The sequence below is a fragment of the Tamandua tetradactyla genome, chromosome 16 (assembly GCF_023851605.1).
Source record: "Tamandua tetradactyla isolate mTamTet1 chromosome 16, mTamTet1.pri, whole genome shotgun sequence".
Classification (NCBI taxonomy): Eukaryota; Metazoa; Chordata; class Mammalia; order Pilosa; family Myrmecophagidae; genus Tamandua; species Tamandua tetradactyla.
The window spans coordinates 63,730,031-63,751,240 of NC_135342.1; the positions used below are offsets into that span (position 1 = coordinate 63,730,031).

Here is a 21,210-nt window from a genome sequence, read left to right on the forward strand (position 1 = left end):
ATCAGAGCCATATGTGGCCTCGGGCACCCTCAGTTTTCTTCACTTGCCATGAGCAGGGCTCAACAGGTTGTCCTACCCTACTTCTAGAGACAGTGCAATTCCTGGGCCTGAAGCCCATGTTGGTGGCACTTGGGGCAAGGCCCTAGTAGATCCCGAGGCTGAGGGTTATCTTGAAGTTTCTGGCCTTCTGACTCACAATTGAAGCAAGACTTCTGAGGTTTGGAGCCAAGGTTTGGGTGACCCCTTGAGAGGACAAGGGTACTAATAAACAGTGACTGCAATAAAACAGCTTATTCTCTGATCTTTTGTTTAGGTCTCTGCCTTCTCCTGTTCCTTGGCCTTGTTTTAATTGTTAAAGACAGAAAAGGCAGTTTCTAATAAGTCATTGGTGGGTGTTTGCAAGCACATGGAGAGCATGAAGTGGGTGCCTAGCAAAATTTGACCTTCCTGGGAATCTGGGCTTAGGGTAATAAACCTTTTAAGGCTTCCACTAGCCTCCCCTGGACAGAGCTGGATTAGCCTCTCTCCTGAATGATTTCCCTTAGCTTATTATAATTAACTGTCTTGGTGGTATATTTTTAAATGCCTTTTAACAAACAAGTGTTTTTCCTTTAACGGAAATTGAGGCATTGGCATAATACAAGCTACAAATCCCTCTTAAAGGGTCCCTGTCTTGATAGAGAGCTATAAATATCTGGGCATAGGGAGTTTTTTTCTTACTACTTTCCTTTTTACAGACTGGAGGATGGTATTGTAATTGAGAGTCACATTGAAGGGTTATGCGTCCCTATTTTTAAGCATTTCCCATTTTTTTTCTGGAAAAGGATAAAAGAGGAGCCTTATTAGCACCAGTGTGACTGGGTGGAGTCCCAGCATGCACTAGAGCTGGGCGTTTTCCTCTCTGCCAGCCCAATCACTTGGAAATACCGGGAGTAAAGTCTCCAGACATCACTGGGATGTTCTTATCTGGGAGATATCTAGATTTATGCTCCTGAGGTAGGGGCCCACCTGAACTGAGAAATGTCTAGGACAACGCTGCTTGGGAATACTTTTATCCTCTAAGTGTCTTGTTTCCTGAGGGCTGAAAAAGAGAGCATAATTTAGAAGAGAAGATGTATATTTAGCTGTGATGGGTTTTAATGGAGACTACACGAGGATTGGGGCAAGAGCTATTTAGGAGAGGATTATTTAAAATATTTGCTTCCTTCTGTGAAGTGTTTAGAGTAAGAAATTCTTGATGGTCCTTTTGGACATAATATAATTTGCAAGAGCCCTTTAGGGGGTTGTTCTGATACAAGCCATAAACAGATGTATATAAGGAATTTTTTTTTTTTGCTACTTTCCGTCCCTTTTACAATGATAGTTGATTGTCTTACTTGTGAGCTAGCAGTGGCCATCTTCCAGGTGGCCAGGCAGTATTGTAGTAGAAAATAAGTTTTCCGTTTTTTGTTGTATGGTGGAAAGATCATCCCAGTTTGTTAGTAGGTAGCCCAGTGGACTGTCAGCCTGAATACTAGAAGCACCACCCATTTTTAAGGAAGAGAGAGAAGAAAAAGGCAGATTTACCTGCTGGTGGCCAGTGTCCCAGGTCACCGGCCTGCCGTTCTGAGCACTGATCCCCTGGGCCCATTGAGTCAGGCTCCCTATCCCCAGGGTCCTCAGAGACTCAGGAGGTAGATGGCGCAGTACCATCCAGAAGCTGCTGAGTCAACCTACTTGACTTCCTGGATGTCTGTGCTTTTAATTTACTGCCTAGGAGACTGGAAAGGATTTGCTACAAAGAAATTCTAGAGAGGGGTCTTCTGGGTACTAGCCGTGGGTGTTGCCATGATCAAGCTACAGGGAAAGAACAAGTGACAAGGAAATTATACTCCTTTTAAGAACATGGTTTAGTATGCTTTTCAGGCAACCAGAGGGGTCTAGGTGTGGACATAGGGTAAGACAGGGCCAGGAATGAATCTCCCTCCATCCTTTGCAGCGCAGATCTTTTTCAGTAAGGTGAAGCACATTTAACAGCCTATTCTCCCCAGCCAGTGGTTTCTTTGCTGCATTGGGTGACATCCTCAGAAAGGCTAATAGCAAAGTGCCCTGGGACTCAAGACATAGTAGCAAATGAAGAGATGGAAAGCCCAGAGAGAAAAAGTGAGGAGCTGGTCAAGAGAGCAATGCTGTGAGTGAGTGGAGAACCAGAGGGCCTGTATGCTCAGAGTCTTACTAGCTCTCACAGGCTCAGTTTACTCTAATTAGCATAGCCGAGGCTTTTACTTACCTTGCAAACCTCACTTCTGGCTTTCAGAGGAGACACTCTCCCAGGGGGAGACACTGTCATTGGATACTACCCAAAACCCATGGGCCTAAACCAGAGGTGTCAGAGACAACACCTTGTTTGGTACAAGTATCCTTAGCCCAGAATTTTGTGTTATAAAAGATAGGATGTCTCAGAAGGCATTGAAAGCCAAATAGGAGGAGATTCTCTGGAAATAAGGGAGATAATTTCTGTGGAGGAGGTGAGAAAGAGGGACAGATTTAGCAGGAGGAAGGGTCTGGTTCCTTAGGGAGCAAGAAAAGAAAGAGCTGGTAGGAGGGAGTTTCGGAGAGCTGAGGAGAGAGAGTGAGTGAACAAGGGAGGGAGAGAGGGAGACTTGGTTTGGCTTCCATTGGACTCCTGCTTGAAACCTCCTTGGATCAATATGGTGTGGAGATGGGGCTTCTACCACCTCTGAGGAGGGAGCCACTAGCTCAGGGTGAGCCAAGTTTATGTCCTGGGGGAGCTGGATTTGGGCCCCTAGAACAAATCTAAGGAGAACAGTGAAAATGATTTCCCCCTTTTGGGAGGACACAGAATTTCACGAGGACATAAAAGAGGATAGGAATGAGCCAAGTGAAAAGAAAAAAGTGAAAGCACATGGCCAGGCCTCCCAGTACTCACCTGTCCAGATGGTCCAAGAAAAATGACCTTTTGGCTAACTTGCCAAAACATGTTACTGGATTTTGGCTTTCTAGTTTCATGGCCAAGCTACAAGAAAGAATTAGGGCACAGCACAGCTTAGAATAAGCAGGCGAAAACTTTATTAGATATACCTATGAGAAGACAATGCTGTCTCTTGCAAGAAAGGAAAGATGAAAGGCAAGAGGCATAATTTTAATAGTAACACTTTATCTCTGTATTGTACTCTAAGGTTTATAAAGGGCTTCATGTATGCTGAAGTCTTAGGAAGTTAATAAGTAAGTGTTCCCTTTGAAATTGAAGTTAGACATATAGGAGTTAGAGAAATTAAGATAAAAAGTACCAGTTTTGCTATCGATAATACTATTGAGAGAATAAGGCTGGCTTCTTTAGTCCTGAATTAAACATACCTACCCAACCAGACAAAGCAGCCTTCCAAATTACAGATCTCTTATCACCTGGCACAGAACATTCTAAAAGGTATGCTTTGTGCAGATAGATGCTGAAGATGGATGGGCAGAAGGCTGAGCTAATCATGTCCAGGCCCTGCTTTCAACTCCCCTGTAGATAAGTCAGTCTTTTGAATATTGCTCTAATTCAGTTTCCTACTAGTAACATACCACATTACACCATTTGATCCTGACAGTAACTCTTTAATGTTAGTAGTATAGAGATGACTGGTTTTACTTTATTTTTATAAACAGGAGAGGGAAGAAATCTTGTTAAATATTGAAGGTGAACATGGCAGATAAATAGATATCTAACTTTATTTGTCCAATGTTTTGAGCTGGTATTTGCTATAGATTATAGGAAGGCGCTTATTTTGGTTGAAATAACATAATAATGATATATATATCTTAAGTCATATGGCTTATAATTTATTAGGGTATTGGCATATAGGCATTTATTTAATTGCTTATTTTAATTTAGATACATCAGGTTCATACTTTCTATACTACAGAAGACAGTTTCTTTTTTTAATAACACTTTTATTGAGATTTAATTTACAAACCATAAAATATAATCTTTTAAAGTGTACAATTCAATGGTTTTCTGATATATTCACAAAATTGTGCAACTGTCACCATTACCTAATGTTCTAAAATTAGAACATTACCACCCCAAAAGAAATTCCATACCAGTAGCAGTTGCTGTCCACTCCTCTTCACCCTGATTGTTGACAACCACTAATCTACTTTCTGTCTCTATATTCATCTATATTGGACATTTCGTATAAATGGAATAATACAATATGTGGCCTTTCATGTTTGACTTTATTCCCTTAGTGTATTTTCAAGGTTCATCTATGTTGTTGGATGTATCAGTACCTCATTCCTATTTATCACCAAACAATATACCATTATGTAAATATACCACATTTTGTTTATCCATTCATCAGTTGGTGCTCATATGGGTGTTTCCAACTTTTGGCTATTATGTATAGGGCCACAGTAAATGTTTGTGTACAAGTTTTTGTGTGGGCATATATCTGTACCAGGAGTGGGATTGCTAGATCATATAGTAGTAGATGGTTTCTTTAGTTTCTCTGAATTTCTATCATCCAACCCATAGAAGACCATTTTGTTGGTGGTGGGTTTTTTGTTTTGTTTTGTTTTGGTTTGTTGTTTAATATTTTCTATACTTCTCACTGTTTTAACGTCATTTTTCTGAAAATATTGAAGGGAAATGAGTTCTTTGTTCCAGTTTATAATTTTGTCTCTGTTTCTCAATCACTTTATTTGATCTGTTTTTTAAAACAAAATATGATATTCTATTAAAATTTTTTACATTCATGGGATTAGACAGCAGATTTTGGCAGGTAGTGAAATTGTTCAGATGACTCTTTTTTTTTAACAATTGCATTTATTGGAGACTCCAATTTAGTTCATGGAAACAGTAGTGCATTCTAACAAAAAAGTGAATTATTGCCAATTCAGTCAGTCATTTGTTCAACATAAGTGCAGTGGTTCTCAATCCTAAGAACTTGTGGTACTTTAAAAAAAAAAAAAAAAAAAGACATGCCGCTTAACTAAAATCTCCAAAGGTGAGTTTTAGGCATGTTTGATTTTGGAAAGCATCATACTTAATTTAATGAGTAGTTATAATGTACTAGGCTACAAAAATAAATTGAAGAAAGCTTAAGGAGCTTATAGTTTAGCAGGCTAGGGGAAGAAACAAGTAAACTAACAATTATAATGTAAGGGCTGTAGTATATAGTTAATAGGGTATAGTGGGAACATATAAAAGAAAGCATCTAATTTAGACTGGAGATGGTAAAGCGTGTGCTGTGTCTTAAAGGACAAATAGAAATAAGTTGAGCAAAATGGGGTTTAGAAGAAGATCATTCTGGGCAGAAGAAATGGTATATACATGTATTCCATGAAAGGACATGGTTCTTTGGGTGGGTGGGTAGATTAAAAATAGTTTGATGTGATTGGAGCAAAAAAGGTATACATCAAGAAGTGGTAAGATGTGATACTAGAGACCTAGACAATATAGCCTTTGTTAAGAGATGTGTGTTTTGAGGTAAGGAATTTGAAGTTTATCCTAACCTCTTTGAGCTAGAGGCTTGAACTTAGACTTGCGGGTGAGAGTGAGAAGAGTAAACATATAAATAATACATGGTGAAGCAAAAGGTCTTTTTAAAAATTAAAAATAAGAATATTTATTCCATTATGGGTTTCTGGTGTGTGTTTATTTCCATGAATATAACCTTTTGATAAGTTGACCAGAGTAGAAAGAGATGAAAAGGAAGTAAAAGTAAGTTAGTGAGAAGGGTTGGAATTGGATTGGGAATTAGAAGGAAACAGGAGGATGAGAGGGAGGTAGAAAAGGAAGAGGTGCCAAAAGGTGATTGAGGTGAAAGGGAAGAGAGGAAATAGACATTTGATCTTCCATTTAGAAAGGTCCAGTGGAAAGAATGCCTAATACCAGAATTTATGCTGTGCCTTGTGGCCCTAAAATTAAAATCCTGCTTCTAATTGTTGTTTTAACAATGGCTGTTGGATCCATGATCTCTCTTTTTGTTTATATGTTTTTAAGGGATTGAGTAATCTCATCCTTTTTTACATTCTTAACACCTTTAGGAATTCTCCAGCTAGTGAAGGTGTATATGTTTATATTATTTGGTTATTCTGTATCAAATAGAGAATGTCATTATTTACCTTCCTGTAGTAATTGTTTTGCTTAATAGAACAAGATTAATCTTGCTCTCTTAAATAGTATGTATATTAGATTTTATCTTTTAATGCTTGTTGAATTAAATCTGACTGAATGTAACAATTTTACACTTCATTTATTTCCACTTATCCCAGCTTCGGGCATAATTAATAATTTACTTGATCAGACTTTTCCCTGTAATTTTTTTCTATTAAACATGGGCTTTGCACAGACATTATTATAGATCTTTACTAGTTCTTTTGACAGATTGAAATATTTGCTTACTGATTTTTCAGTATTTAGCCACACATTAATTTGTTCAGCTTTATCTTTAAGATCACTGTTTGGAAAGCATCTAAAAGCATACTTTTATAATACCAGAGAAGTGGTCACTTTAAAATATATAATTTATATTTTATATGCATCAGTATATGAAAAGCTAGGAGAAATTCTTTTGTTTAGCTTTGCTAAACCTAGTATATCCCACATTTACTTGGCTATGGAACTTGTTTTCTAAGCAGTACCTATTACATTTTCTTAAGAAACTTGGTAGACTGGTTGTAGTTTATTCGTTATTTCTGACTCCTTAGTGCTTGTCAATCTCTTCGTTAATTTTTTTTTTTTTTTTTTTTTTTTTAAAGGAAAGACAGAGAGAAGGAAGGAAGGATAGAAGGAAGAAAGGGAAACATTTTTAAACATTTTCTTGTTTTTATTGTATTCTGTTTCTCCGTTTTTGTTACATGGGCTGGGGCCGGGAATCGAACCGAGGTCCTCCGGCATAGCAGGCAAGCACTTTGCCCGCTGAGCCACCGCGGCCCGCCCCGTTAATTTTAATAGTGGCTTTTTTCCCTGTAATTGAGAAACAAATGCATTTTATTTTTTAATCTATGGGTAGACCACTCAACCCCCGTAGAAAGAATTTTTGTGGAATTCAGTCTTTGAATTTTCAGGTTTTCTTTTGGTATGGAGTTTCTGGGTCCTGTGCTTAGATCAATAATGTTGCCCTCAGTACCACCAAAATACCACTTTTTGTCTCAGATGTCTTGTAATGACATAGAATATCTAACATTTTTAAGTTAAAGACCAGTGAAAAAGCTTGCTTTTAAAAGTTTAATTTTTTTAGAAATGTCTTTAAGACAAACATGTGGCAAAGTTCATGTATTTTTTTTTACTTTTTTATGATTCATGTAACAGGAAAACAAAGATGTTATGTAATAAATTAAAGCCTCATCTTACTCATTAATCCAGCTATATAAAATCTTCAGAGAGCTATTTAAAAATTAATGTGGATTTCTCTGTGTTTTCTCTGCCCTCTATTAGGGTATAAGTTGAGTTGCAGAATAAGGGAAGTTAAATGCAGGGATCAAAAAAGACAGTTCAGAACTGTATAACTGAGAGTTGATTTTAGGGAAGCAGTAAGTATTGGTGGTTCTTTTTATTGATTACTTTATTGGTATCCCCAGCTCAGCCAGCAGGAGTGCCGGAAATCTTAAAGAAAAGTTTGCATAGCTGTTCAGTGAAAGGAGAGGAAGAAGTATTTTTAATTGGCAAGAACTTTCTGAAAGGAACTAAAGTAATTTTCCAAGAAAATGTTTCTGGTAAGTAGGAATAATATTGGTGCAGATATAGTTGTATGTTGTACTTTGTTTCAGAGCTATAGAGTAAAAAATATTTATAAAATTTAGTAATTCACTTTTTATTTTAATTAGATGAAAACTCTTGGAAGTCAGAAGCTGAAATCGACATGGAATTATTTCATCAGGTATAATTTAAGCCATTTTATAATTTCTTTATTCTCTGAGAAATTCAGTTTTATTCTGAATTCATCCTGAATTAAAAGATTTAATTTCTTATTTATATGGGATTGATATGAATCATTTAGTTTCTTTCTTAAACAGAAATAGAATTATTTCACTGGTGCTAGAAATGACCAGTTCTTTATTTGAAAGTGTAAAAGTATTAGCTTTATCACTTTTATTGAATTCATTTTACATACCATAAAAAATATCAAAACTTGCCATTGTTAATTAGAGAAATGTTTCTTTCTCAATATTTATTTGTTTTGAGGATTTGGATTACTTTAAAGTACTATATAATTAAGTCCAAGGTAAACTAATATTTGTTGAGTACCTGCTATATGGAGGTACATAATGTTTATCTTTTTGCAATCAGAAGCACTATTACACTTACATTAAGGACTGTGTATTTATAGGACCTCATGTATTGCTTTTCAAATAACAAGGAAGAAGAGCTTGAAACAAGGACAACATCAGACAGCATGAGAATCAGAATGTAGAGCAGACAGGATCAAGCCCATGTGAGGCTGAGACTAACAGAAGAAAAGGCCATATTTTTTTATAAGTAATTCAGAAGGCATAGTTGAATTACACATGCAGAAGAGTAATATGTAAAGGTTTAGATCACAGAGAATAGAAAAGGAGGAACAAGCTAATGCATAAAATACCTCCAAAATTTAGGGTAAATTGCAGTTGGGGATAGAAAAGAGTACATGAAAGCAAGCAGAGTTGGAAGAGGTGACAATTGGAGAATCTGTGGCTAATTTATCAAAAATTTTAATTCCTTTGTGTTTTTTTAAAATTTTTTATTCCTGCATGTATTTTTTAAATGTTTTTTTAATTGTAAAATATAACATATATGCAAAGTAAAGAAAGAAAAAAGCAATAATTTCCAAGCCCACTTTAACAAGTAGTTACAGAACAGATCTCAGAGTTTGTCATAGACTACCATTCCACCATCTCAGATTTTTCCTTCTACCTGCTCCAAAATACTGTAAGTTAGAAGGGCTATTAATATAGTGATTCAGCAGCCATACTCATTTATTAAATCCCATTTTCTCTGTTAAACTTCCTCCTTCTCCTTATCCTTCTCCCAATCTGTAGGGATCTTTGAGAAATGCTCATTCTAACTTTTTTTCATGTTAAGACGGGGTGTCCACACTAAAGGATAGGGGAGTAAAATTAATTGATAATCATGGAGAGTCTGGTCCCTCTGAGTTTCAAGATTTATCTGACCTAGGAACCCTCTGGGAATTATACGTTCCAGGAAGTCAAACCAAGTGCATGAAGTTTTTTTGTTTTTTGTTTTTTTTAATTTTTTTATTAATTTAAAAATTTTTTTTAAACTATGGCAAGAAAGAAACACAAACATTCTTAATATATGATCATTCCATTCTACATATATAAACAGTAATTCACAATATCATCACATATTTGCATATTTATCATCATGATCATTTCTTAGAACATTTGCATCAAATCAGAAAAAGAAATAAAAAGACAACAGAAAAAAATTCATACATACCATACCCTGTACCTTTCCCTTTCATTGATTACTAACATTTCAATCTAAGTTTATTTTAACATTTGTTCCCCCTATTATTTGCATGAAGTTTTATAGAGTCTTTATAGAATCTCATTTTGAGCTAGGTATTCTTTTTTTTTGAACTTTTTTTTATTGTATAATATAAATATACACAAAGCAAAGAAAGAAAAAAGCAATAGTTTTCAAAGTACTCATCAACAAGTAGTTATAGGACAGATCCTAGAGTTTGTTATGGGCTACCATACCATCATCTCAGATTTTTCCTTGTAGCTACTCCAGATTATAAGTGGCTAGAAGGAATAAATATTTTTTTTATCATCACAATTGACTTTTTTTTCTTTTTTGTGTAAAATGGTATCTATACAAAAAAAAGCAATGAATTCCAAAGCACAATTAGTTGTAGAACAGATTTCAGAGTTTGCTATGGGTTACAGTTCCACAATTTTAGGTTTTTTCTTCTACCTGCTATAAGATACTGGAGATTAAAAGAAATATCAGTTTAATGTTTCAGCAATCATATTCGTTTGTTAAACCCTCCCTTCTCTGTATAACTCCATCACCTTTGATCTTTCTTTCCCACTCTTCAGGGGTATTTGAGCTATGGCCATTCTAATTTTTTCGTGTTGGAAAGGGCTGTAAGTAATAAAGGGTAGGGAGATGGAACTAGCTGATGTTCTGGGGAGGCTGGACCCTCTAGGTTTCAGGACTCGTTTGGTCCAGGGAACCATCTTGTGCATGGAACCTTTGTAGAATCTTAAATATTGCCCTAGGTGTTCTTTAGGATTGGCTGGAATGGTTTTGGTTGGGGGTTGGCCAGTTATGATAGGTAACAATGTTTAACTGAAGCTTGCATAAGAGTGACCTTCCAAGTAGCCTCTCGACTCTATTTGAACTCTCCCAGCCACTGATACTTTATTAGTTATACTTCTTTTACCCCTTTTGGTCAGGATGGAATTGTTGATCCCATAGTGCCAGGGCCTGACTCATCCCTGGGAGCCATCTCCCATGCCGCCAGGGAGACTTTCAGTCCTGGATGCTATGTCCCATGTAGTGGGGAGGGCAATGATTTCACTTGCAGAGTTGAACTTAGAGAGAGTGAGGCCACATCTGAGCAACAGAAGTGGTCCTCCAGAAGTAACTCTTATATATGCCTATAGGTAGGCTAAACTGCTCCGCTACCTACATAAACTTCACAAGAGTAAGCCTCAAGATCAAGGGCTTAGCCTATTGATTTGATGTACCTAATGTTTGACACAGTATCAGGATTCCCTGTGGTAAAGTTTAATAGTTCATACTTTTTTCTCCCATCCCTCAAGGGACTCTGCCAATATATTTTTTTATTATCTGCTTAATATATTCTAGGATGTATCTAGGCATTACATTAAGCTATACAGAATTAAAAGCTCCCTGTGTTTCAGCTGTTCAAATGAGTTATCCAGATAGGTTCAGTTAGATTATGTGCTACAGAAAATTTATGTTCCAGACAAAATAAACTGTTCTTCCTTTGGTCTCAAAGAGTAGGTGTAGTTCTAAAATATAGACAATGTCTTCCTTACCTCTGTGTTCTGAATTACCTTGATCCAGACCAGACCAGTTTTGTTCTTATCTCTAAATACCAGGTTATAGATATATGAAATAGCCTCTCAAATCCAGAAATAATAATTACCACTCCAGACTACATGTGTCTGCTATAAGAGCTTACAATCTAAGTCCCTGTTTTCTTATAAGCATTTTCTAAAGGAGACCGTACAATAAATGTTCTTTTTGTTTCTGGCTTATTTTGCTTCACCAAATGTTCCACAGGTTCATTCACATTGTTGCATGCCTCAGAGCTAGGTGTTCTTAAGAGTCAACAGGAATGATGTTGGTTGGGGTTTAGCAAACCATGTCAGTTAGCACTGAAGCTTGCATAAGAGTATCCTCCAGAATAGCCTCTTGACTCCATTTGGCCTCTCTTGGCCACTCATGTCTGATTTTATTACACATCTTTCCCCCTTTTGGTCCAGAAGACGTTGTCGATCCCATGGTGCCAGGGCCATATTCATCATCAGGGAGTCACACCCACGTTGTCTGGGAGATTTTCACCCCTGGATATCATCCTTCGTGTATTTTTTAAACATCCTCATAGAGATCAGGCCAGTCTGGCTAGGTCTAAGGTAAATTAGAATACTGGGTGAAAGATGATAGTATATGTACTCCAGACCTTTGGCTACTGTATGAGATCAAAGGCAGAGAGGTTTATTTTGTCTGGAACCTAAATTTTCTGTAACACATAATCTAAATCAACCTCTCTGGATAGCTCCTTAAACAACCCAAACAACAGAAACAAGACCTTGTAATTCTCTATAGCTTAATACCATGATACAGCTCGGACTGTGGTGGCCTAATAAATAAAAAGTACTGGTAGAGTTCCTTGAGAATCTGAAGGGGTCAGTATATATATATACATATATGGAACTATTAAACTTTCCCATCTGGGAAACCCCAGGTACCCTCTGGACTCCTAAGAAAATAGGCCAAGCCCTGGATTTTGAGGCTTGTTTCTTATGAGGCTTATTTCTATAGGGGAGAAGCTAAGATTACCAATAACAAGGCCTAAGACTTGCTTCCAGGAAGCTTCTTTGTTGCTCAGATATGGCCTCTCTCCTCTAAATCCAACTCTGCATTGCCCTCCTCTCTGCTTAGTACTGGTCACTCAGGGGTGAAAGTCTCCCTGACAACGTGGGGCATGGCTGCTAGGGATGTGTCTGGCCCTGGCACTCTAAGATCAACAATGCCTTCCTGACCAAAAGAAGGAGAAGAAGTGTAATGAGGTAGGGTATCAGTGGCCAAAGGGATCAAATAGAGTCTGGAGGCTATTTTAGAGGCTGCTCTTATGCAAGCTTCAGTTAGATAGTGCTTATTGACATGGTTTCCTAGACCCCAGTCAACAGCACTCCTGTTGACTCTTGGAAATACTTAGGGCTTGAGCTAAGTAAGACTCTATAAAGGTTACATGCACCAGGTTTGCCTTCCTGGAACATATAATTACCAGAGGGTTCCTAGGTCAAATGAATCCTGAAACTCAGAGGGACCAGACTCTCCAGGATTGTCAGTTAATTACATCCCCCTATCCTTTGGTGTGGACACCCCTTCTCAACATGGAAAAAGTCAGAACAGGCATTCCCCAAAGATCCCTATAGATTGGGAGACAGATTCAAGGAGGGATAGGAGATATAATAGAGAAAATGGGATTTAACAGATGAGTATGGCTGCTGAATCACTATATTAATATTCCTTCTAGCCTCCAGTATTTTGGAGCAGCTAGAAGGAAAAATCTGAGATGATGGGATGGTAGCTGCTAATAAACTCTGGGATCTGTTCTATAACTGCTTGTTGAAGCATGCTTTGAAAATTATTGCTCTTTTCTTTCTTCACTTTGTATATGCGTTATAGTATACAATAAAAAATATATATATATATTTTAAAACACCCTTATAAAAATTTAAAACAGTATATATCACATAAAGTGAGCCACGCTAGTCTTTACTGAAGTTCTAGTACCTGCTTGGTCACTAACAATCTGTTATCTAAGTAAGACAAGTCACTTTGGTGCCCTTTTTTTTTAATTTATAAAATCTCTCTTACTAGATGATTTGAGACTTCTTCTAACTCTGGCATTTTATTATTTCTTATGTAGCTTGTTTATCAGACCATCCCTACTCCTTAAGAGTCAAAGTAGTTTCTCCTGGAGGACTCCTCGAGGGCAGGGGCAGTGTATTGTGCCTTTTCTGTGTTTTTCATAACATGAAGTACTTAATAAGTACTAATGAAAAACTTGTAAGTTCATTGGTTCACCTTTGAAGAAAAGATCTCTCTGTGGTCTTTTCTTCACAGAGATCCCTTGTCCCTTGTTATTTTCAAGGGCACTTCAAACCCTAATTTCAACAAAATTCTTATATGCCTATAGTTTTGATCCTGACTGAAGCGTGATTTATCCATGCAATACTTTTATGTGGCATGAGCATATTTTGTTTTCGATGAGTTGGTTAGACTGATCTAAATTTACTTGCTTTTAATATTCTGTTATAGTTATTGTTCCTTACCTTATCCTATGATGCAGTTTTATAGATAAGGGAACTAGTTCTGGAGATCAAGGGACTTGCATTATAAATTATACAGGATATTTATAAAGTAGTCCAAACAAATTATGGTCTTAACTGGCTGTTTCATGCAGAGCTTTCTTTCTCTTTCTTTCTTTCCTTCTTTCTCTCTATCTTATCCATTGAGGCATAAGGTAGTCATATTTTTAAAACACTGTTTTTTTCACGCAGTTATGCCAACTACAGTAGATAAAAGAAGACTATAATCATAAAAATAAGACATGGTGGAATGGAAAGGAATTATGTTCTTATTTGGTGGCTTTATCTAGAGGCCCTGGGGTTTTTACAAGCAAGTATGTAAACGAACTAAATCATAATATGATCTTTTGTTAGTTTTGTGGTTCTGCTGTTCGTTTTTAAATTTTTATCTTTTTCAGAGAAACCTTTGATTTTCATTTTTTCCTAAGGGTTTTTCTGGGAAGTGGTAACTTCAGGGCTGCAATATAATATAAAAAATTCATCCTAAGGATTATATTAAAGAAAAACAAATTATACATTTAGTAGGAAAAGTAACCAGAAAATGCAGTAAAAGAAAATAAACTTTAGGTGCAGTCAGTAAATAAATATCAGTCCTACACGTAAAAGTTGAAATGGCATCTAAATATTTTTAATGCCGAAGAAGACTGCGTTGTAGAAAAAAACATTTAAAGATACTTTGCAAATTGCCATTATGAATGATTGTAATAGCCATTCATCTGCAACCCCCAAATCAACTCATTGGGTTTAAACATTTTCTGCATAAAAACTGAGATTAATGAAGTCTGGGAAAATCTTTTGTTTGATAGGCCATAATATGTTTCATGCTTACATCTGCTATATGTGATGGGCACATGGTCATTATGTCTAGTCCTATTTTAACAACTTTAGGTGAGTTCTGTGTGATCTTCATTGCCTATCAAAATAGTTATCTTGAAAAAAATAGTTATCTTTAAGATAAGTTGGTCTTGAATTCCTTTCAAGTTTAACAGCTTGAATGAGGAGGTGACTTAAAAAGGAGTAGAAGCTAAAAGCAGCTATATTAGCAGCTAGTAAGAAGTATATCATTTTTTTTCACATTTATAAGATATATTTATTTTTCTAACCAAAGTGCAATGATTTTTAAATCTTAAACAAATAACTATGAAAAAAAAGTATTCAAGAAAATAAAACACAAATGAGAAATTTAACCATTAGCATCTTCTCATCTACTTTATACTAAACCTATAATTTAATCTAGGGGAAAAAAAAACTTTGAAGTGTTACTAAAATGCTAATTGAATCATTCTACCAGAAATCTAGCACATGCATTTCAAGGTTCCACTACTAGGAATTTTAAGACCAGTTTAATCATTAATAACACTATATAAGAGGATAAGGAACATATGTCAGACGTGATACCCTCAGATTTAAGTCAGAATACAGTGGACATTCTGCCAGGCTCTGAACCCCAGTGTTCCCAACCCAAACCCTGGAAGCAAAGAATATGCCCTGTCACACAACTTTTTACCAATTGAAATAAAACAAAGCCCATATTTTCTTACCTATCTATAGGAAATGGTCAATTATTTGATAAATATTAAAACACTTCTGGGAATCCATTTTATGAATTTTGTTTACCAAACACATTTGCAAGAACTGACTACACAAAAAGTTCCTTTGAAATTTGGTCCATAAATTCACTTAACAGGTGAAAACCTTCAAGTAAAAGAGAAATTGGGGATCCCTAACCCTACCAAGTTGTAACTACTAAAGGGATATACAGACATACTAAAAGGTTCTGCTCACAGAAGGCACAGACTATAAAAAGTATACTCTTTTTGAATAAAAACAAAGAACTAGCTGATAACCCTTCTTTGTTTTGTGAGCACCATAACTAAGATGAAATTGAACCTGAACTCACTGTTAATGTGACAAAAAAAATGAAGATAAAAAAAATTCAATGTTTTACTACGTACTTTCCAGACATAATGCTGAGATGAAGTTATGAAAAAATTAAAACTGCCTTAAAAAGGGTTTATGATAGCAGCTATCAAAGCAATATTCAAGCATGATTTCAAGGTTGCTTTCAGATTCAGAGTTAGCCTTCTTTGTCAAAAATCTTCACAACATCATCAAAAACTTCATCAACAGATTTAGAAGCATCTATTTTCTTGACTTTCCCCATTTCCTTATATAAGTCAATAATTGGCTTTGTTGACTGAAGATAAGTCTGAATTCTCTTTTCCAAGCTCTCTCTGTTGTCATCAGTTCTACCACTACTCTTTCCCCTCTCAAGACATCGTTCAATACAGATCTCATTATTACAGTCAAAAAACAGAACAAAAGCCACATCTGCCTTCCCATCCATGGTCTCGTTCCAACCTTGAAGGTTGTCTTCATTTCTTGGAAACCCATCAATTAAGAATTTATTCTTCTGGGCATTGGCAGCCATTGTCTGATCCATCTCCCTCTTTAATAAACTGATGGTTATCTCAACTGGCACAATCTTTCCTTCCTTAATATACTTTTCAATGAGTTCCCCATACTGTGAATCTGGGTTCTTCCTTTCATCATGAAGAAGTTCTCCTGCAGAAAGGTGTGTGTAGCCATATTTCTCAACAATGCGGCTGCACTGGGTCCCCTTGCCGGCACCCGGCCCGCCGAGGACGAACACGACCAGCGGCTTCATGAGGCAGCGAGGGCAGAGGGGAAACGGCCGGCGGGTCAGCAGCGGGAAGCCAAAACCAAGGCCCAGAACGTGCAGCAGCTGGCGGTGGCAGCGACTCAGCATACACCACGTCTCGGACGGACGGACACTAGAGAGCTGACAGCCGCCAGGGAGGCGGAGGCGCGGGGTGGGGCAGGGGAGGCAGCGGAGAGAAAGGGGTGAGCCGTGCCCGCTCCCGCCGCGGCCTGCCATTGTGGCAGCCAAGGTAGACGCGCCGCAGCCGGACAGAAGTATATCATTTGATTTAGCAGTAATTTGTTTTCGAAAACATGAAACAGCCATTAGTGTATAAAAATAGAAAATTGTATAGATGGTCATTTCTTAATCTTTAGTCTTCTGGATTATTTCTGTGACACTTTTTAGAGTATAAGAATAAAAAAATAAGGAATTAGTAGTAATTTGTGGACAAATGGAAGATTTGGGGGAGCACTTCAAGTACTAAAAATTTAAAAGGGTAGCTTTGGAAAAGATGGAATTTTCAGTATAAATTATGAAACGAATATTCTTGAAATAAATGCCAAAAAAAAAAAAAAAATCCTGTGCAAAATTTGTGGTAACAACTAGACCAAACAGAGACTTGAGAATTTAGAGGCTATACATTTTCAAATAGGCTGGATTAATAATTTCATCATGTATCTTTGGTCAGGTCCAATTACATATATTTCCCCAACTATAAAATGAATGTTATGATGATAAATTATTTCATAGAATAGTGAAAAATATCTAGCTCCGTTGCTTATAAATGTGCTGAAGGAGATTATGTTTTAGGGAAAAAGGGTTATTTAGAATTAAAGGAGATTTGCCTAAAAAATTAAAATTCAGAAATTCCTCTCTTTATAAAAGAGTACAATGTAAAACCAAAGACCTACCACCACCCCTTTGCTTGTTTTGTATGTATTGTATTCCAAGCTCATTGGTAGTTAATTGCTCTCAATTTGCGAAAGAATTTATTAAAAACAACTTTTGATCATTATTCACAATTAGTTTTGAAGAGTAGATTTACTTCTACTCTCCAAAACTACTGGAGTAAAAGTATTTTGATAAAATTTGCTTCTGTCCAGCCAATCCTAAAGAACACCTAGGGCAATATATTAGATTCCACAAGGGATCCGTGCACTAGAGTAACTTTCCAGAAACTGACAACCTCCAGATGAATCCCTGGTCCAGATGAGTCCTGAACCTAGCCCAGCTGCTCCAGAACATCATGATAGTTCCAGCTCCCTACCCCATATTAGTGGCAGACCCTTCCAATCTGAAAAGCTGGAATTGCCATAGCCCAAACACCCCTAATGAGAGGAATTGAAAGATCAGAGGTGATGGCAGAGTTAGTTATATAGAGAAGATAGGATTTGACAGGAATATGAACACTGAATCATTAAATTGATATCTCTTTTAGTCTCCAGTATTTTATAACAGCTAGAAGTAAAAATCTAAAATTGTGGAACTGTGATGTATGTGAAACTCTGAAATATGATCTACAGCTAATTGTGGTGCTGTGCTTTGAAATTGATAACTTTTTTGTATATATGTTATTTTTCAAACACACACAAAAAGGAAAAAAAAGTCGATTGTGGTAATAAAAAAATATTTACGCCTCTAGCCTCCTATATTCTGGAGCAGCTAGAAGGAAAAATATGAGAGGATCATATGGTAGCCCATGACAAACTCTGGGATCTGTCCTCTGACTACTTGTTGAAGAGTGCTTTGAAAACTATTGCTTTCTTTATTTCTTTGCTTTGTATATATGTTATACTATACAATAAAAAGTTTTAAAAATTTTTGCTTCTGATTTTTAGATACTAATCCAGTTACTAATTACTAAAAACCAAATTTTTATTTAGAAAAATAATTTTAATTATAGGACTTGCCAAATAATTTTAATACTGGAAGGATACTTCACAAGCTATCCATGCATCCATCTCCTTTACTCTAGAAAGGACTGCTTCTGTGAGGTAGTTGCAGTGTTTAAAGAAAGGAGTAAAAATTAAGGTAGGCAAGATTAAAAAACTCTGTTTCTGAAAAGGTGAATCAGTGTATGTGTGGTGTTGATGACACCCGGGTGCGGTATTTTTACTCCCAGTAACTGTGGATGTGCACACATTTATACATATTTTGTCTATCTGGCTTAATAGAGTGGTTTTTTGAGATGGCTGACTAGACTTAATATGCATTTTGTTAATGTCATGAATCAGAAGCTGTTTCTTTGAATGTGACTTTATTTCAGAAAGTGTTTTAAGAGAGCTCAGAAACTAAGTGACTCAGAGATTGAAACTTTAATCTTGGCCTCATTTGTCTTGTGTTCTATTCATCTGAGTCAACCAACTGTACCCTCAGCTGTCAACTTTGGCCTTCTGTATATTATGTCATCAGTACACAGGCATAATCACTGCACCCTCATGTACGTTTCTGTTACTATAATGTCCTAGGGAAGTAAAGGAAAAGTCAAAATTGGTTTGCATTGTCTTCCAAGATGTAGTCCCCCTTGAGTTAAGTACTGGTGAAACATTTATCAACACTACCTTTTTAAAGATGCTTCCACCACTCTATCTTTATTTATTGGCTAAATATCTTTATTTACTAGGGTTTAAATTAATTGGAACCAACTTAAAATGAAAATGGCAGTTGTTAGGAAGCAGTAAACCGCATTGTGAAATTTATCTCATATTAAGGGTTGTACAGAACTTATGATAACTACTGTTTATCTACTCTATGCTTGATGTACATATTTTTTCCTTATAAATTTATTTGTTCCTTTTTTCAACATACATATTTGCGTGTATTTTGTATAAGGTACTATTCTTATCAGGGGAGATAGTGTGAAGAACAAAACAGTGTAAGTTCTCATGGAGCTTATATTCTTGTGGTTCAAGAGACTGAGAAAACAAGCGATCATGGTAATTTCAGGTAGTGATAAGTGCTATTATGAAAATAAGCCACATGTGATCAGGAGGGGAAAAGGTGCTATTTTAAATAAGTGGTCACAGAAGGCCTCCCAGAGGAGTGACAATTAGACCTGAAATTGGGTGACGAACTAGCCATTTGTAGAAGTAGGAAAAAATATTCCACTTAGGTAGAATAGCAAGTGTAAAGGCTCTGAAGTGAAAATAAGTTTTTTATGTTAAAAAAAAAAAACAGTGAGAAAGTCAGTGTGACTAGAGTGTAGTAGAGCAAGAGGGAGAGTGGAAATAGGATGAAGTTGACAGGGTAGGGATCTTATAGGCCATTGTATTTGGATTTTACCTCAGAAACAATCAGAAGATTAATATTGTGATGCTGTGATGCTGTGAACCTGAGCTTTAAAATACATTATTTTTTTCTAATCAAATATTTAAAACTTTGTAGCTAACAAGAAAAATACTTAATTAAATTTTTAATTCAATATTTTGACTTAAATATTGCTTTTTTTTTTTTTACCCTTGTACTGTCTTTAAATTAGAATCATCTTATTGTGAAGGTTCCTCCATACCATGACCAACATATAACTTTGCCTGTGTCGGTGGGAATATATGTAGTGACCAATGCTGGAAGATCTCATGATGTTCAGCCATTTACTTACACTCCAGACCCAGGTATGTCAAAATGGAAAATCTGAACTAAAATGAATGATTAATTTCTAGTTCTTTGAAAGGATGTGAAGAAGACCTACCTTCTCCCCACCCCACCAAAAAAAAAAAAAGTTGCCCACTAAAATGAATTGATACTAGTTTCTTTTGGAAATGACATTATTTCCTAACAAAACAGACACCATCTGCTTTTACACTTATGTTAGGGGAATCATTTCTGCCTTATGCTCTAGTAAAATAGAGCTAGGAATATGCTGAAGGTAAACTGTCTGGAGATATCTTACGCGGTTACTCCTGAGTACGATCTACCATTCATTGATACCTCTTATGTGCAGAAAGGTAAAAGTGACAATGTTGGGAAACTGCTATTAGTGTACTTTGGCTGATGCATTTTGGGAAAGGCAAGAGGTAAGCCTGGAGTGAAAAGTAGTAAAATAACAAAGAGTTCTATGACTCCAACATTTTCTAATTTGTGCAATCAGAAATACTGAAGACTGCTTATAAATAAATATTTAAAATGTAATCTTAAGCATTTAAGTAAATAAGATGCTTTAGAAACCAGAGCTATAAGAAAACTAAAGTGTTAAAAGTTGCAGACAATGTCTGACTAAGAAGTGTCTTATGAGTTTTTTGCTTACATTTATTTATAGTTGCCTGAAGAATAGACAAGCCTTCTCCACGTAGAAGCAGGAAGAACATTTTGGAAATGGAAACTATTCTCATGTTTCATTAATGTAGGCTTATTTCCTGCTCAGGCATACTTCAGGATTAGCAGTCTTCTGTATCTGTACTGTTTATTGATATGTTAATCTCAAATATTCAGGATTCAGTGAGGTAAAGGTGAGAAAAGTGTCAGGGAAAGAAAGCCAAAGTCAAAAGGTGAAACAGTAACTAGGACAGAGTTATAACTAGTTTTGTTAATTACTTTTCGTCACTTAATTTCTGTTCCCTAATTTTTAAAAATCATTTCTGTTTTGTTTGGTTATTTTACACCAGTTTGCTACAAAAGTGTATCACAGTATAGCATTAATGAAATCCTCCTTGGTATTTACCTCAGAATAGGTGATTACAAGTAGAAAGTTAGGACAGAAAAAGGGAAAGTATAGAAATAATACAGCTTCAACACAAATAGGAAAAATGATTGGTTTATATTCAAAGACCAAATATTTGATTGCTTTCTTTCTGGTAAGGCTCCAAAAATCCAAGCAAGTTTACTTTAAAACTAATGGTAGAGGGCGGGCCACGGTGGCTTAGCAGGCAAGAATGCTTGCCTGTGATGCCAGAGGACCTGGGTTTGATTCCTGGTGCCTGCCCATGTAAAAAAAAGAAAGAAAAAAAAACTAATGGTAGAAAGCATTTTAGTAACTCCTA

General features: G+C 36.3%; 1 protein-coding gene and 1 pseudogene across 13 annotated transcripts in view; one reads left to right on the forward strand and one right to left on the reverse strand.

The window, feature by feature from the left end:
* The window catches only part of NFAT5 (nuclear factor of activated T cells 5), a 157,970-nt gene that overhangs the window by 108,738 nt on the left and 28,022 nt on the right, over positions 1-21,210 (forward strand). For all 13 annotated transcript variants that reach the window (XM_077132862.1, XM_077132863.1, XM_077132864.1 and 10 more), the window contains 3 exons: positions 7,570-7,704; positions 7,816-7,868; positions 19,713-19,845. In XM_077132862.1, the coding sequence (XP_076988977.1) occupies positions 7,570-7,704; positions 7,816-7,868; positions 19,713-19,845 (321 nt within the window). The remainder of the gene's footprint in view (positions 1-7,569; positions 7,705-7,815; positions 7,869-19,712; positions 19,846-21,210) is intronic.
* Positions 14,970-16,357, reverse strand: LOC143659671 (UMP-CMP kinase pseudogene; annotated as a pseudogene).